Raw genomic sequence first — 17,098 nt, forward strand, 5'->3', positions numbered from 1 at the left:
ACACACACAGTCTAAAGTAAAACTTTATTACACACCTACCTACCTCACTCACACATACTTACCTGTGCCCAGCTGGTCACGTCCACTTGTCCCGTAGAACCTGTATGGAGTACCTGAAAAAAAGATCTTATACTCACCTCATCCTCGCGCTGGTCTCTGTAGCATCCAGGGGTCTTGGCAAAATACAGAACAGAAACGCCACCAGATCCAGATACTTACATTAGCGGTGTATGTGTGTGACCACATACACGCACTCGGCTCCTGAAAGATCAGTGTGAACTGTCAGCCGGCAGCCAATCAGCAGCCGCTAACTGTAGAGCCCACATGGGCTGGTCAATGAGTCAGGAAACGGAGCCAATCAGCGGCCGCTCTACAGTGAGGAACCGGGTAGCGGTGTATATGGTCACACACATACACCGCTAATGTAAGTATGTGTGAGTGAGATAGGTTAGTGTTGGCTAATTCCCACTGGTCTGGTCTCTCACCATGGGCTAGTCTGCACGGTAGCTGGAAGATGGCTTGAGCTAGAAGCCACTGGGCTCAATCTAGAACAACCGGAGAATGCATCTTGGGGCATTCTGGAGATCACAGGATACAGCAAATGAGTTGTCTTAAAGGCAAGATGTTTATTGCTTAATGTCTTGAAAAAGACCATTTATCTTGCAGATGATGCTTGGTTGTATCACAGCATACAGAAGTACAATCCTTGATGTTCAGAAGGATACACACTCAGGGCTCACATGTCCTGTTTTTAACCCATTCTAACACACAGTACCACAGGGAGTAAAAGCCTGCCTTGGGTCCCTTAACCAATCAAGCTAAGTGCATGCACTGTGCCTGAGACCTCTACGACTCAGATATCAGTCAGATAACTATCTCACAAAATAAATACATCTTATGCTGGATACACACTGGCAGATATATTGGCCGATCAACTGATCGGCCAATATATTGTGTGTGTCGGCCAGTGTGTACCAGTGATATGTCTGCGAACGATGTCGTTTACAGACATATCGCGTTGGCTGTGCTGCACAGCCGATGGCAGATATATCTGCTCTTCATGCTGTGTGTACAGGCGGTCAGCCGACCGCCCATACATTTGCTGCAGAGTGTATGAACAACCATCATCTGCAGATATCAGAGGCGTCACCGGATCTGGTGACACCTGGTGTGCACTGACTATCTGACTGACTCTCCTGGTGTGCACTGACTATCTGACTGACTCTCCTGGTGCACATTCTGACTGTCTGACTCTCCTGGTGCTCACTCTGACTGTCTGACTCTCCTGGTGCTCACTCTGACTGTCTGACTGACTGTCCCGATGCGCACTCTGACTGTCTGACTCTCCTGGTGCGCACTCTGACTGTCTGGCTCTGACTGTCCCGGTGCGCACTCTGACAAATCCCTCTTTCCTTTCATTTAACTATAATCTAAACCAGTCTGCCCAAAACACAATCTGATTATAGAGAATTCCACAACACAATGAATACACGCTTACCCCCTGGAGCGCACTGACTGTAAACAAGGCTTGGACATGTCATACGAGACAATTTGCTAGGTCTTGATAATTACATCTCATGTCAGATATCACAAAAGATGGAATTTGCTTACACAATAAAATACTCTTGAAACACATTCCTATAAGTGAATAGTTTATAAATTTAACAATGCATTTCCCCAAATACGTGCATAGCGCATTAAATATGTCATGTTAAAACACATTATTGCATATACATTTGCCATAAATGGCACCTAGCGCCGTTAGTTCATATGAAAATGGCACTGCAGCACAAAGGATTAACCCCCTCAGACCCGTGGCCGCCATCTTGACTATGTGGGCCGTGTCTATGGCTAGAAGAACATTTTAAAAATAGTGACTTTAGGGCCTATTCATCAAGATGAACGTTAAATATGCAGAAATAGTAATTTCCACATATATAAGTTACAGGCAACGCAGGAGATATAACAATAACCGATATCTCCCATGAGCACTAAAAACCCCCATGTACAACACCGTCCAAACACATTATGGGCCTGATTCAGTGCTGAACGCAGATTCCCGATGTTTAGGAATCTGCGCAGGACCCATTCTGCGAGTGTGCAGAATGGGTCCTACTAACTCGCTCACAGACTGGCAGTGATTGACAGTCTGCTGCCATTTGTGGGCGGGGAGGGGGAGACAATGCCCTCCATTTCCCAAAACAGAGGCGTGTCGCCGCCGTCACGGGGGAGGGAAGAAGCCAGGATCTCCGTCGTCCTGGCCCCCCTCCTCTAAACTGCGGCGGCCGGCTGCGAGACTGCCTTGGGTCACCGCAGCCGGCCAATGATATGCATATTATGCGATGCTGCATTGGACAACGCAGCTCGGATAAGTAATGCACAGGAGGCGTGATGCCTCCTGTGCATTACCATATCTGCAAGGATCGCAATTGCAAAGCTACCTGCGTGCATACATCAGAACTATAGCCTGCGTGCATACATCATATCTATAGCCTGTGTGCATACATCATATCTATAGCCTGCGTGCATACATCATATCTATAGCCTGCGTTTAGCTTTGCAATTACGATCCTTGCAGAAACAGGCCCAATTTCAGAAACTTTGGGGCCTATTTATCAAGCAAATGTTTCAATATAGATGTGTGTGTATATGTATACATAAATATATATATATATATATATATATTTATTTTTTTACTAAAATGCACATTTATATAAGTGGAGTTGTTGCCCATAGCAACCAATCAGATTCTACTCATCATTGATCTAGCACCTTCTAGAAGATAATAACTAGAATCTGATTGGTTGCTATAGGCAACACCTCCACTTCTATAAAACCGCACTTTAGTAGATATACCCCATAGTGATGAAGGCTTTTTCACGAGCGGATGGATATCACAGATGCAGCCAAATCTGTATACAGACATTTGTTTCTGAGTATGCAATGTGGCCACAGATGTGGCTGAATTGCGTGTGAGTCTGAATCAGGCCCAATTTGTATAGCGGTTGCACTCTGAAGAGCAGTAATAAAGCTTGTGATGGCTGAGGTGGGTAACTGCACATCATCAATAACACACCAGGAGAGAATGTAATAGCGGCTATGGGGTAGATGTACTATAGCGGCACTTATTACATGTAGGCGAAGCACGAAGCAATAACACTGAGTTGTATTAACATTTTGGCCGCTGTAGTGGGGGAGAGAAAACTTCCCTTCTGGAAATCCGTGCAAGACCCACAACACATTAGTCTGGTGCTGATGCCCTGCGTCTTACCTCCTGGCCGGCCCCACTGCGCATGCAGTGAGATCTCACAAACGTCGCAAGATTTTGTGCGCAGGCTGAGACCCCCAAACAAATGCTTAGCCGCCGCAGGTTAGTGCACATACCGGCTAGTAATCCTGCCGGTATGTGAAAAAACGATAAGCCACAAAAGGGTGCTTATCGTTTTTTTAATAACATCCTGATGACTTTATGTCGCCATATGTTAGTATGGGGACGGCAAAATTGTTAGATGTTTGCAGATAACGTAGAGAAAAGTGATTTTTCTCTGTTACCTGCTTTTACACATACCGACGTTCAATGTAAGTGTCAAATAGTGCTGATTATAGTGCATTTGGCGCTTACCTCCTCTTCTTACATCTCCCCTGTATTTGCAAAAGTGCAGATTTGAGACGACAATTTTTGTTGTTGTTTCTATAGACAAAATCAATCTGGCCTTGGCTATATATAGTGACATATGCACCGATGTAATTCACACAGCAAAAAAAAAAAAAAAACCCACTGAAAATGTTGCACTTTTGCAGACTTGTGTATCCCTACAATAACAGGGATACACCAAAGTTAGAACTTAGTATCTGGCTGATTACAGAATATTTGTAGACAAAAGATTCTGCCAAGGACTAAACAAATCTAAATTTGCAAATGAGTACTAATGCTGGGTACACACTGGCCAATGTATCGACCATTCAATGGAACAGCCGATATATCGTATGTGCGGCAGCTAATGTACTGTACCAGCGATATGTCTGTGAACGACGTCGATGCCCAGTATATCTGCAGATATATTGCTGTATCGCGCTGTGTGTACAGGCAGTCAACCAACCGCCCATACACTTGTTGCAGAGGTTGCCAGGGAGGGGGACACAAAGAGAGACCCCCAGCCAGATATATCTTTAGATGGCAGTGATGGTTGTACAGTGTGTATGAACAACCATCATCTGCAGTCGATCTGCAGATATACTGTATCTTTCAGGTGTGTACCCAGCTTTAAAGTGGATACACACCAGAAAGATATATCTGCAGATGATGGTTGTTCATACACACTGAACAACCATCACTGTGGTCCCGCTGGCTATGTTTGAAAAATGACAGGATTGGTTGGTACTTTATTTCACAATAATAATTTTATATATATTTGCATTGTAGGGATGGGGCAACAGAAAAGACTGCCTGCGGGGACTTCACAGGGACAGCGTGTTGACACAACCGCGGTCCTTGAGAAGTTTTTTCCTAAATAGTGTAGAAAAAAAATAGAGAAAAAAAATATATATATCGTATCGATTTGGAACAACATTGGCATTGTTGCTATATAGAGCCCAAGGTCATACATTGTAGGCTGCAGAAGTCTAAAGCTGGGTACACACTACACAATATCTGTAACTATTTGGCCAAATCGGACACATAGGAACGACTAATCGATAAAAATGTGTAGTGTGTATGCAGTAAATCGTGTAGTGTTAGCGGTCCCGTGGGGTCGTTAGCCTCATCGTCTGATCTTATTGCAGCATGTAAGATAAGGCGATACGGCTGACGATCCCATGCAGCGCTATGTGGTGGGGGGGGAGCGGCATATCGGGCGGTCGGGCAGCGGATCGCCCAGTGTGTATGGGCCGCCCGATGTGTCCGCCCGTCGGCGCTGGGATCGTCTGCATCATCGCTGGGTACACACATCGTTTACTGTGTGAACGACGTGTACCCTGCCGATATGCCATAAACGACGGAACGATCACTTATTCCGTCCTTCATTACGCTGTTTGGCGCCACATGCGACGTTGTCGGGTTTGTTGTGCAGCACATCAAACCTGACGACGTCGCATGCGACACTGCACAACATGCGCGATTTGTGGTCGCTACAATGTGTACCCTTTAGATAATATTTATTATACAAATATACAATCTCTGTCCAGTTCTGAGTAATAAAACGAAGCCCAAGTACAGGAAGAAAGAGACAGACTTGAGAAGCCCCAGGCTTGCTGCTCACCTTTGCATGCAGTTTGTGATCCTGCACTGACGCCCGTCTATCTGAGTGCTGCCGTCGCTGAACAGATTGTAGCCCCCGAGTAAGCTATGGCAGGTCAGGGTGTCGTTCTCCAGGCTGAGATACTGGGGCTGCAACTCTACCAGCAGCGTCAGGGGTAACACAGCGATCTCGCAGTTGGCCGTGGTGACGGTGGACAGTATCTCCGAGGACACGGAGTCGGAGCGCGCGGACAAAGGTGCGACGCGCACAGACATAGCTGCGACAACGGTGCACGCTGCTGCAAGAAGTCGCTAGTAAATCGCAGCAGAGGTATCAGAATGCGGAGGAGGCCCGTGTGTGACTGTAGCACTGTACAGAAATACTATAGCAGCTCTGACATACAGCACTGACACACACTGCCCACACACCATTGCCAAAACTGGTCAGACCACAGTGTGACCACACCCTCAGTGACAGCCCTCTCTCCCTCCCCACTGCTGTGTTACGAAAACTTACAAAATGTCAGAAAAATAACATGAACAGCAGAACTAGGATTAAAAGTGTTCTATAGAGGTGTTATATAAAGTATCCTGAGGTTAAGTAGGTGACGTCATTTGGTTTTGTAACAATAATACACTTTGTGCTTGCATTTAATGTACAGCACAGTTTGATTTTGTGGCTCCTGCAATGTAACTTTGATTTATCTAGCAAGTAGAACAGACTATGGGGCCTATTCATCATCACTTCATTTTTATAAAAGCTGGTGAAAATGAACATTCTTACCTGCAATTGTAAAAATTCATAATGAAGGTGTAGCAGGAGATAACACAGATATCTCCAGCTCACTTTCCTCTGGTGGAATGGCCCGCTGTCCCCAGTATGGGGACAGAATTCATCTAGCTCCGAAAATATATATATATATCTCCAGATGGCGAATGTTCCCGATACCCGCTCCTTTCCTTTCGGATTCCTCCGCCCCTGTCCGGCTCCTTCCACCGGACGATGCGTGACCTGTAGGTCGCGCATGCGCAGTCCCGTCACAGCTCCGAAAAGGAGCAGTGAAGCCGATCGCGGGACAGCTGATTTTCGGATCAGCTGTCACCGTGCCGGAGCAATGATGAATTGCTCCGGAATCCGCTGCGAGTTAGAATGTTAATTATTGGGGTTGAAACCCCGATAATTAACATAATGGGGCCTATTCATCATCACTTAATTTTTACAAAAGTAGGTGAAAATTAACATTTTCACCTGCAATTGTAAAAATGAAGTTATCAGGCCATCATCAAGAAGGTAAAGCAGGAGATACCACAGAAGTCTCCTGCTTACCTTCCTGTGGCAGAATGTCTCGCTGTCCCCATGCACTAGTAAGGGGACAGAATTCATCAAGCTAGCGTCCAGATTCAACACGCTCTCGGGACAGCTGATTTTTGGAGCAGCCGTCACTGCGCCGGAGTAATGCTGAATTGCTCCGGATCCCCCAGCGAGTTAGAATGTTAATTATTGGTGACCCCGATAATTAACATCATGAATAGACCCCTATGGGGCCCATTATCATTGTATATGTGAGGTATAATCCCCAAAAACACCCATTTTCGGGGGTTAACCACAATTATTTAATTTCCCCCGGATGTATGAAGGAGGGACCACAATAGGTATGTCCAATACCTGCTGTGATCCCTCCATTCCCGCAGACAGCCACATCCCCCATAGGTTTCTATGGGGGATGCGATGCTGCCAAACTTACCAACATCCGGAATGCGATGCATTCCGCATATTGGCCCCCGCAGCTAATGGCATCTGAAGATGGCGATAGCCGCTGTAGCCTATGGGCTACACCTCTGGAACCCTCCCCAGCTATGCAGTGACTGCACATGCGCATCAGCCCCAGCAGCTGTCCGGGCACATCGCAGGGACAGGCTCATTTCGCAACCTGTGTCCCTGCATGTGCGGATGATACATCCGGGGGCTATGATCGCACATTACAATGCGAACATGGGCGGTAATGTCATGCAGTTTCTGCATCATTTTATGAATTACACCACATAGTAGTGTCCCTTATTCAGGTTATGTCACACAGTAGTAGTACCCCTTATACACATAATGCCACAGTGGTAATGCCCCTTATACACATAATGCCACAGTGGTAGTGCCCCTTATACAGATATTGCCCACAGTAGTGCCCCTTATACACAATGCCATACAGTAGTGCCCCTTATATACAATGCCCACAGTAGTGTCCCTTATATACAATGCCCACGGTAGTGCCCCTTACACACAATGCCCACAGTACTGCCCCTTAAACACATAATGCCCACAGTAGTAGTATCCGTTACACATAATACCCACAGTAGTAGTGCCCCTTACACAATGCCCACAGTACTAGTGCCCCTTATACAATGCCCACAATAGTAGTGCCCTTTACACAATGCCCACAGTAGTAGTGCCCCTTACACATAAGGACCACAGTAGTAATGCCTCTTACACATTATGCCACACAGACACACAACACTATCTACCTTAAGCCCCGCTCCTGGCCTGCTGCCATTTGACAGCTCTTCACGCTCGGCTCTATGGAAGAAATGTCATGATGTCTCTTCCTACACACACTGCGGCGGGAGCCGGAAGGCGGAGCTAAGGAGTGAGCTTCAGCTTCCAGCTGCAGGTAAGGAGTCGCCGGGCACCTGCTAGTAACAAAATCTTAGCAGGCACACAGCAAATGGTGAAGGCGGCGCTGGCACCTCTCCAGCCCAGCAGCACCTCCCTACTGCGCAGGGCCAGCTCACTGCATCACGCCGGCCTGACCCCAATAATGAATGGCCCGTTACATAAAATAGGCGGAAACCAGCATTGGTCTATGTAAATGATGATGAATAGGCCCCGCAGAGCGCTAATTAGCACTGCAGATCGCAGTCCCTATTATTATCAATGGGGACTATGATTTCAGCCCTATGTACCAAACTCCAAAAAGCTAAGCTTTTCAGAGTTTGGCCCCGGTAGTTTATACCATCTTAAGATGGTGCAGGGGCGTATCTATAATGGGTGCAGGGTGTGCTGGCCACACGGGCCCCTAGGTCCAGGGGGGGCCCGCACCGCACACCCTGTACCCATAGTATTACTTACTTCTCTGGAGTCCCACATCGGCGCGGGGGCCCGGCGCTGTAAAAACGACTGGAAAATGGCCACCACGGCCATTTTACCGTTGTTTGCGGATGTGCAGTACAGGGAAAATGACTGCCGCGGCCATTTTCCCGGTGACCTGTGCATACTCTATAGACTCTGGGCCTGATTCAGAGCCGCTCGCTGCTGGCGAGCACAATCAGGGCGTGTTTTATTTATTTATTTATTTTCCTCCAGCCCGCTCGCAAAGCTGTGGGTGACCACCCACAGCATCTGCGAGCGGCCTGGAGTCCATCGCGATTATCAGGACCAGCGGGCTTACGATGAGACCCTGGTATTTGTGCAGCCACCCCCCCCCTCCCCGCCTACAAAACGGAGTAAGCTGTCACTCACCATCGACAGCTGCCCCGTCTTGTAGCGAGACCCGTAGCAACTAAGCTGCAGTCGCTGGACTGGTCTCGCTCATGCGCACGCCGGAGAACTGAAATTAAGATCCCCTGGACTAGTGGATGCCCCGACGGCAGACCGCAGGAATTTTCTAGGTTAGCAGATAGACCTCTCTACCGATTCTCTTCACTCGTCATACTGTAACTGGGGTAACATCGAGCCGCTTGCGAGCGCTGTGCGCTTGCGGGCGGCTCTGAATCAGCCCCTCTGTGTGCACTCTAGTGCCCAGAGTCTTTAACTCCGGTGCTGGCCGTGCACAGCTCAGTGCGCTGCCGGCCACCGGACAGAGAGGTGGGGGCCCGTGTCGGAGGCTTAGGAGCAGGATAGAGATCTTTTGATCTCTGTCCCGCAGCCTCTGGTGTGCATGCTCAGTATCAGCTTCCCCTGGTAAAGGCTTTCACAAACGTGAGAGACTTCTACAATTTGCCGAGGATATAACTCGCAGGGACAGCAGTTACTGCAACCGCTGTCCCTGCAAGTTTCCCTTTGTACATACAGTAACGGGGATATTTTCATTAAAATTAAAATATCACACGCAAAATGGACACTTAATAATTGTGGCAGTTCCGCTATCATTAGCACATACAGTAGTCCTCTTCATTTGTATAAATTAAGGATCGGAGGCATTCATTATAAAAGTAATGCAGGAGATTTCACTGATATCTCTTGCTTATCTTTCAGCCCCGATCTAGCCTGCTGTCCCCTCTAACTAGTATGGGGACCTAAATTCATCAAAATCCAAAAATACAAAATTTTTGGGAACTTGACTGCGGCAACATTCTCCATCGTCATATGGCGTTTCTTGCTTCCTGCTCTTCCTTTCTGGCTGCCTGATAATTACCATTCTGTCTCCCCGTGAGTGCCGGAGACAGCTGATCTGGTGAATATTAGCACTGCCGAGCCTGTGTGAACTGGGGAAGGTATTGGGAGGTTTTATTACATGAACTCCAATTCTAAGGCAGGGGTCGTATCTATAATGGGTGCAGGGTGTGCGGTGCACACAGACCCAGGGGAGTCCACACCCTGCACCCATAGTCTTATACTTACCTGTCCTTAGTGCTGCTCTACAATGCCGAGCTGGCGCTGCAGAGCAGCAAATATCACTGGGAAAATGGTGGCAGACAATTTCCCGGTGACTCGCACATGCGCAGTACTTCTGTCCCAGGGAAAACGCGGGGGTACTATGCTTCCTCCTTCCACCCAATACTAGTGGGTGGAGGAGAGTTGGTTCAGCTTTAGCTGGGCTCTAATGGCTGTTTATAACTTCCTCCCACCTAAACTAGTCCCCGCTACACAGCCACCCCCAGTAGTTGGAGTGCACCGGGGGTTATGTCTTCACCGCGGCAGCGTTTAACGGGGAGGTATATTACCCCATTACAATAGAGGGGGAGGACCGCAGATGCTGACAGGAGAGCTCAAAGAAAATCCTACGACTCAGCGGGCCCGCGGCAGCTTCATCGGCTGGGTCTGGGTCTAGCAGGAGAGGTGTTATTTTCAGCTGGTCTTATGACGGTGCTCAATGTTGTGATCGTTCTCCCCCGCCCTATGTTCCCGGCACCGACCGACTTTCGGCAGTATGCAGTGCGAACCAGCCATCCTGCAGCACGGCTGCCCCCGCTTCCCTCTTAAGGGCAGTATTTTAACTCCTGCATGCTAGACTCTGGGTGCTCAGTTCACCGCATTATGCGGTTCTATGAGGGGCTTTTTTTTTGTTATATATATATATATACATTGTAGGAAGACCCCCGGGCTTCAGTCCAAGCCTGGGGTTTCGGGGGAGGGGGGGTACCACTTCTTTGGGTCTGGTGCTGGTTTTAAATATAGGGGGGACCTTACGCAATTTTTTCACCCCAATATTTGAAACCAGGATTGGCCCTGCAGCCTGGTGTTGGTTTCTAAATTACAGTGGAACCCTACACATTTTGTTCCCCATAATTTTAGAAACCAGGACTGGCTGGCAAGCCTGGGGCTGGTTAGGCTTTTGGGGGGGCCCCTATGTCATTTTTTTCTGATATTTAATCTTTTATCTATATTTACAGGCAGAAACATACATGGATCACAGCGATCTGTGTATGTTCCTGCCAAACTCTCAGATCACTCTCATGAGAGATTAGAAACTCTGCTTGGTAAATTCCAGAATCCTATCTTCACCAGTGAAAAGGTTCTCGAGTTTGGCCGATGGTGAATTGAAGAGAGTTTGCTAACTCTGCAGTATTTTCCCGTAGCAAAGGAGATCTCTCTCCCGAGTTTGACATTAGTAAATTTGAGAGTGGGAAAAAATGCCCAAACTCTCCAGAGATTGCTAACTCTCCCAAACTCTCAGCTTAGTAAATTTACCCCTTAGAGAGTTATCTGCGTTTTTGCCCACAAAATTTAAGACTGTGGGCCTGATTCAGAGATGGACGCAATGGCGATTACGTACGGAGATCAAGTGATAGTGTTCCATTCCATATGCATATAAGCCGCACAGCGCTGCGATCCCATTGCCATTACGTAGGCACAGAGAAATCCATCGCAAAGTGAGTGACAGGTTGTCAGCGTAGGGGGTGGTAACTAAGCGGTGGTCAATAGAACGCAGGCGCGTCTGACCGTTCAAACGGCGTTATATGGGCGTGCATACCCTTATGCTCGGGTAAGCTTCGTAACTATTGGCATATTTTTGTAGCTGCATTCGTAAGAAATGGCCGCTGCGATCGCATTAGCATCCATCTCTGTATCAGGCGGCGTGCTACTAGCCAAGTGTATTTTGTACTTAATAGTATTGTTGTTTTAAATTCTGGAGGCAAAAATGCTGATAATCTGCACCTTTGAAAGGATGACATTTAGTAGATAAACACCTTGGGGGTGGGGAGGATGTAATAAGGTCAGAGATTGCACAAGTGCAGATATTTCATTGATGTTGCCTCAGGATTGTAAACAGCAATTTTCTCATAACCAGATTAGTTATGGCTGTAAAATAATTGCTGCTCTCTGGGCCTGATACAGAGGTGCACACAGTTAATGCGTGGCTGCGATTTCTCATGGAATCGAAAGTGCAAAAATATGTAAATATGTAAATGTCAGCTTGTACATTCCTCTAGTATACGTCCGTGCGACGGTCTGAGCAAACCCTGCAACGCCCACTATGTATATCTGAGCAATGATTAACTGCACTGGAAGATCTCCACCATCGGCGCACCATCGGTCGCAACATCGACTCCACGAGTAGCCCCTGCCTGTCGCTCAGCCTTACTTGAAAGATGCCATAATACGCCTACGACACTCCCATAACACGCCCACAACACCTCCTCTCTTTGCAATCATTTTAGGTCACCTCCCAGTCTCCACCCTGAAATGCTCATGGATCGCAAAAACACAGTCTCAAGTCATGGCAATGTCGTATCCAAATGCGTACGCCATCGCACACATTGGTTTGTGCGTACGCAGTAAGGGTATTCTAGACTTTTTTGTGCATGTGTACTAGCAAAACATCGCTCAACTGCACAAACATCGGCACCTCTTGACTCAGGCTCTATGGCCTTCATTCAGAGGCGGCCGTACGGTCTACGACCGCACGGCCGCCTCGATGTTTGGCCAGTGCGCATGCGCACGAGGGAGCCGGCTCCCTCGTGCGCATGCGTGAGACCCGCTACGACCGACAGCGCTGGTCGTAGCGGGTCTCTTTCCAAAGGGGGCGAGCTGTCGATGTTGATTGACAGCTCGCCCCGTTTGGAAGGCGGGCCGGGGGAGTGGCAGCCCAAACGGAGGCGAACCATGGGAACGCCTACCGTTTGGGGGAGGCCCCACTGACATCACTAGTGATGTCAGTGGAGAGCTTCCGGCTCTGACAGAGCCAGAAGCTCTCCGGGGCTTACGACAAGTGAGACCCTACCCTAGGGTCTCGTCGTAAGCCCTGATGGTCGCGATGGTCTCTGACCATCGCGACCATCACCGGAGCGGTCGTTAGAGCTGTGGGTGTAAACCCACAGCCTAACGACCGAAACAAAGGCGGGCGGTCAGGATGCAAGCGGCCGCCCAGTTTCTGAGCGACCGCTTGCATCCTCCGACCGCCTCTGAATCAGGCCCTATATTCCATTGCAAAATTGTCAGAATATCTGCACTTTCACAAACTCGGACCCTATTGCATTCCTCAATTATATTATTTTACAAAGTGTGATATGTTTAATTTTCATCTATATCTACAATGTTGCTGTAGAAATAAATTAATGACATATGTTACATTTATTTTACATCTATTTTTGTCTCTAATTTATTTGGCGGACTATAAATTTCACTTAGTGTCATTTTTTTTCACAGTATGGCCCGTATTCAATATTGGAGCGAAAACTCCGTGCTGGACTTTTCGCTCCACATCGGAGCTTTTCTGGGGATAAAGTATCGGGCGCGTGCCCGCTTTATCCCCGTATTCAATTTGGAGCCGGCGAAAACAGGAGCCTGCGGAAAGGTAAGTATCAGGAAAAATAGGGTAATTTTAGTGAATTCATCCTGGGACCCCCCTAATGATGTCTAGACATGGGGGATCACTGTGGGTAACCCCCGTTTAGCCCTGCAGAATGTGTTCTGCATTTTTAAATAGCTGCGGCAGGTGTTTTTTCCCTGACATTGAAGAAGTGATGCAGAAGAGCACTTAGGGTTTTTTTTTAGTTTTTTAAAGTGTTCCTATCAAATTTGGGGTACGTGAAAATGGGTACTAGCATATTGTTAAGTCCCTAAACTAATTTTTTTAAAATTCAGCAAAAGTGCACCTACCGCTAATTGCCTATTCTACAAAACACCTGCCGCATACTTACAGCATACCCCGAACCTATTTCGCTATTTTTAAACACTGTTCCCCATTTTTATTTTTTTTACCCCAAAATTAAAATAATTTTTTTGGGGTGTCCCTATTTTTTTTTTTACTTTTTTTTTACACAGTCCGTTTTTAGGGGCTATTCCCAGGGATGCAGGCTATTTTTTTTAAAGCCTGTACCCCTAAACCCCAATTCTGCACTTTTTTTTGCCATGTAAAACATGGTGAAAAGTTATCCACGTTTTTTTTAAAAGACTTTTCGAACCTGCGAAAAGTCTTTGAAATTGAATACGGGGATAATTGAAATAGGCGAAAATGACGTCATCGGCGATAAATTATTGCCGATTCCGACTTTTTCCAGCCTAATTGAATACCCCCCATAGTTTAGATAATCAAGAGAAACAAGATGTCAATAAGCAAGTTCATTTAGAACATTTTAATATACACTACCTGTTTCCTGCTAGGTGGAATTAGGGTTGTCCATCGACGATTAGGTTCAATGGTGACGGTGATGTTTAGGATTAGTAATTTCTCAGGAAACTTAAGCTGGGTACACACTGAGCGATGTGTACCGAGCCTATATGTACGCCTGACGGTCCGACATATCGGATCCTGAATACACATCGGAATGATGTAATGAATGGCGGAACGATCCCTCATTCCATCTTTCGTTAACAAGCATGGAGTCGCAAGCGATACCGTCAGGATTGATGTGCAGCACATCAAACCTGTCGACGTTGTATGCGACCGCGGGAGCGCGCCTGTCGGGCATACACACTGCATGATATGCACGATATGTCCTTACGATTTGGCCAAATCCCCCAAATTGTACCGACATTGTCTCAGTGTGTTCACAGCTTAAGGGTTTATGATGCTGAAAGAGACCTATGAATGCAAATACCACAATAATAATAAAAGTGGCTGACAGGGGCGTAACTAGAACTTTTTGGGCCCCATAGCAACATTTTTAAAGGGCCCCCCTAACTTAGGTCTTAACAATAGCCATAGTAGTTCCCCTAAAACATTAAATGCCCACTGTAATGGTGCCCCTTACGCAGTGCCCCCAGTAGTGAGCCCCCTGTAGTTGCCCCCAGTAATGAGCCCCCTGTAATGCCCCCAGTAGTGAGCCCCCTGTAATGCCCCCAGTAGTGAGCCCCTTGTAGTTGCCCCCAGTAGTGAGCCCCCTGTAATGCCCCCAGTAGTGAGCCCCTTGTAGCTGCCCCCAGTAGTGAGCCCCCTGTAATGCCCCCAGTAGTGAGCCCCTGTAGCTGCCCCCAGTAGTGAGCCCCTTGTAGCTGCCCCCAGTAGTGAGCCCCCAGTAGCGAGATCCCAGTAGTGAGCCACCTGTAGCTGCCCTCAGGAGTGAGCCCCCTGTAGCAGCCCCCTGTAGCTGCCCCCAGTAGTGAGATCCCAGTAGCTGCCCCCCCTCCCCTGACCCCGAGCGCGCGCACGCACACACAAAAAAAAAATCACTTACCTTTATCCCTGCTCCTGTGAAACGAAGCCGCCGTCCGCCGCGGCACCCGCTCCTCGGCACTATGGGAGTGACGTCACGACGTCACTCCCATAGGGCACTGCGGGACCCGGAAGACGGAGTGAGCTCCGTCCTCTGGCTGCCGCCGGAGGTTTGATTAGGAGCCGGGCGTCCGCTGGTAACACAATCTCAGCGGGCGCCCGGCATATGGAGGGTGCAGGGGGTGCGATCGCTGGGCCGGCGGGCCCCATAGCAACCGCACCCCCTGCACCCTCCATAGTTACGCCACTGGTGGCTGATAAGGGAGGGGGTATAGTCATTCTCAATATAAATGACTATATCCTCCAAGCCCTACGCCAGTTAAATGATAAAACCTTTTACCAAACTCTTTCATTCGATCCATCTGTAAAATATCTCAATGAACTTACTTTGCTTTTGAATGAAGCTCATGATACGGGGGTCATCTCTAGAGAGGTATACAGATTCCTGCTTGTCCCTTTTCCGGTCACTCCTATTTTTTATTGGTTGCCCCAAATCCCTCACCACACCTTACTTCTAATCTCTCCTATTATGTGGATTCTTTCCTTCAACCCCATGTTACACAGCTAAGGTCCCACCCGAAAGACACTACACGTTAGATGACCCTTTTACTAGTTGGGATAGGGATCTAACTAGTGCACAATCTTTTGTTTCCTTTCTCAATTGTAATTCTTTTTAATCTTATTTTTTCATACACATATAGCAGGAATCTGGAACACTTTCTGGACCTGACCCACGAAAGTAGTGATAATAAAATTACGACTGCTAATTATTGCAAGGAAGTTAACTCTAATAATTACCTGCACTTCAAAAGCTGACACCATTATCCATGGAAAACAAATATACCTAAAGGCCAATTGTTCAACTCTTGAGAGCTTTTGTGAACACGTGAAAACTCTATGTGACAGTTTCTCGGAAAGAGAGTATCAGCAGATTTATTAGAAACCGCCTGTAAAGAAGTCACGAACAAGAAAAGGGAGGAGTTACTAAAACCGAGAATAAGTATCTAAAGAACACAATACAAAGGGAAATCTCGCTTTCATTTCAACTTAAAATTCCTCAGAAAGTATTAAAATGATTTTGGAAAATAACTATCATACCTGAAATGCCATTGCTATGTGGCCATCCGCCCCTGCACTCAACTCTCGCTACTGACAGCTGCTGGGAGAGACTGTGAATCTCCTCTCCGGCCACACGTGCTCCAGCCAGTAAAGACAGAGATGGAAAGATTAGCTGCCAGTTGAAGAGGGGAGCACAGTAAGCAGAAGCTTTCCAATGGGGGGGGGAATGCGGCATAAGGTGAACCCGGGGCACTGTGTGGCATAATGTTAACTGGGGCACTGTGTGGCATAATGAGAAATGGGGTCACTGTGGCTGTAATCATTCATCACTTTATATGATTCATGTCAGGTTTGGGTACAATATCCCAGCAGTGACCATCCCGACGGTCATAATAATAGCAGCGGAATCTCGACGGTCAAAATCCTGACAAATTTTAGTGTGTACACTATCCCCTCCTGCAGCCTAACCCCAACCATCACCTTTGGGAGCCTAAATGTGGGAGGTCAGGCAGAGGGCATTCCTCTTCCCCAAATCTTACCGGCGCTTCCTCCCCCCCTCACATGCTGTCCCCGTGTTGCTGGGCGTGCCCATGTGACACAGCGGGCCAATGAGGGCCTTCAATCCCGGGAGGCCGTGTGGTGGCTTGTTTAAGCCACCGCATGCTGTCTGGCAGGGAGTCATGTTGGGACTCCCCTGTAGCAGGAGGATTGTCACTGGAGCAGACCAGGCCGCTGACAGACTCAGCAGGCAGTGGAATCATCGCGGGGAAGGACACAGAAGCAGCCAGCCAAAAAAGTAAGCCCTCAGTGAGGCCCCTTTATTCCACATTCACCCTCACCCCCACTACACCACCACCGTCGGTGTTAGGCTGGAGCACTAGGCTCCATTCACCCTCACCCCACTGCACCACACATTCAGCACTAGGCCATAGGC

General features: G+C 47.8%; 1 protein-coding gene across 1 annotated transcript in view; it reads right to left on the reverse strand.

The window, feature by feature from the left end:
* Positions 1 to 5,720, reverse strand: part of MEDAG (mesenteric estrogen dependent adipogenesis) — a 40,688-nt gene extending 34,968 nt beyond the window's left edge. The window contains exon 1 of the mRNA XM_088460154.1: positions 5,259 to 5,720. Coding sequence (XP_088316280.1) covers positions 5,259 to 5,512 — 254 coding nt within the window. The 5' untranslated portion in view covers positions 5,513 to 5,720. The remainder of the gene's footprint in view (positions 1 to 5,258) is intronic.
* Positions 5,721 to 17,098: the final 11,378 nt, after the last annotated feature.

Source organism: Taudactylus pleione, unplaced genomic scaffold, assembly GCF_031769625.1.
Source record: "Taudactylus pleione unplaced genomic scaffold, aTauple2 ptg000043l, whole genome shotgun sequence".
In the NCBI taxonomy this organism is placed as follows: Eukaryota; Metazoa; Chordata; class Amphibia; order Anura; family Myobatrachidae; genus Taudactylus; species Taudactylus pleione.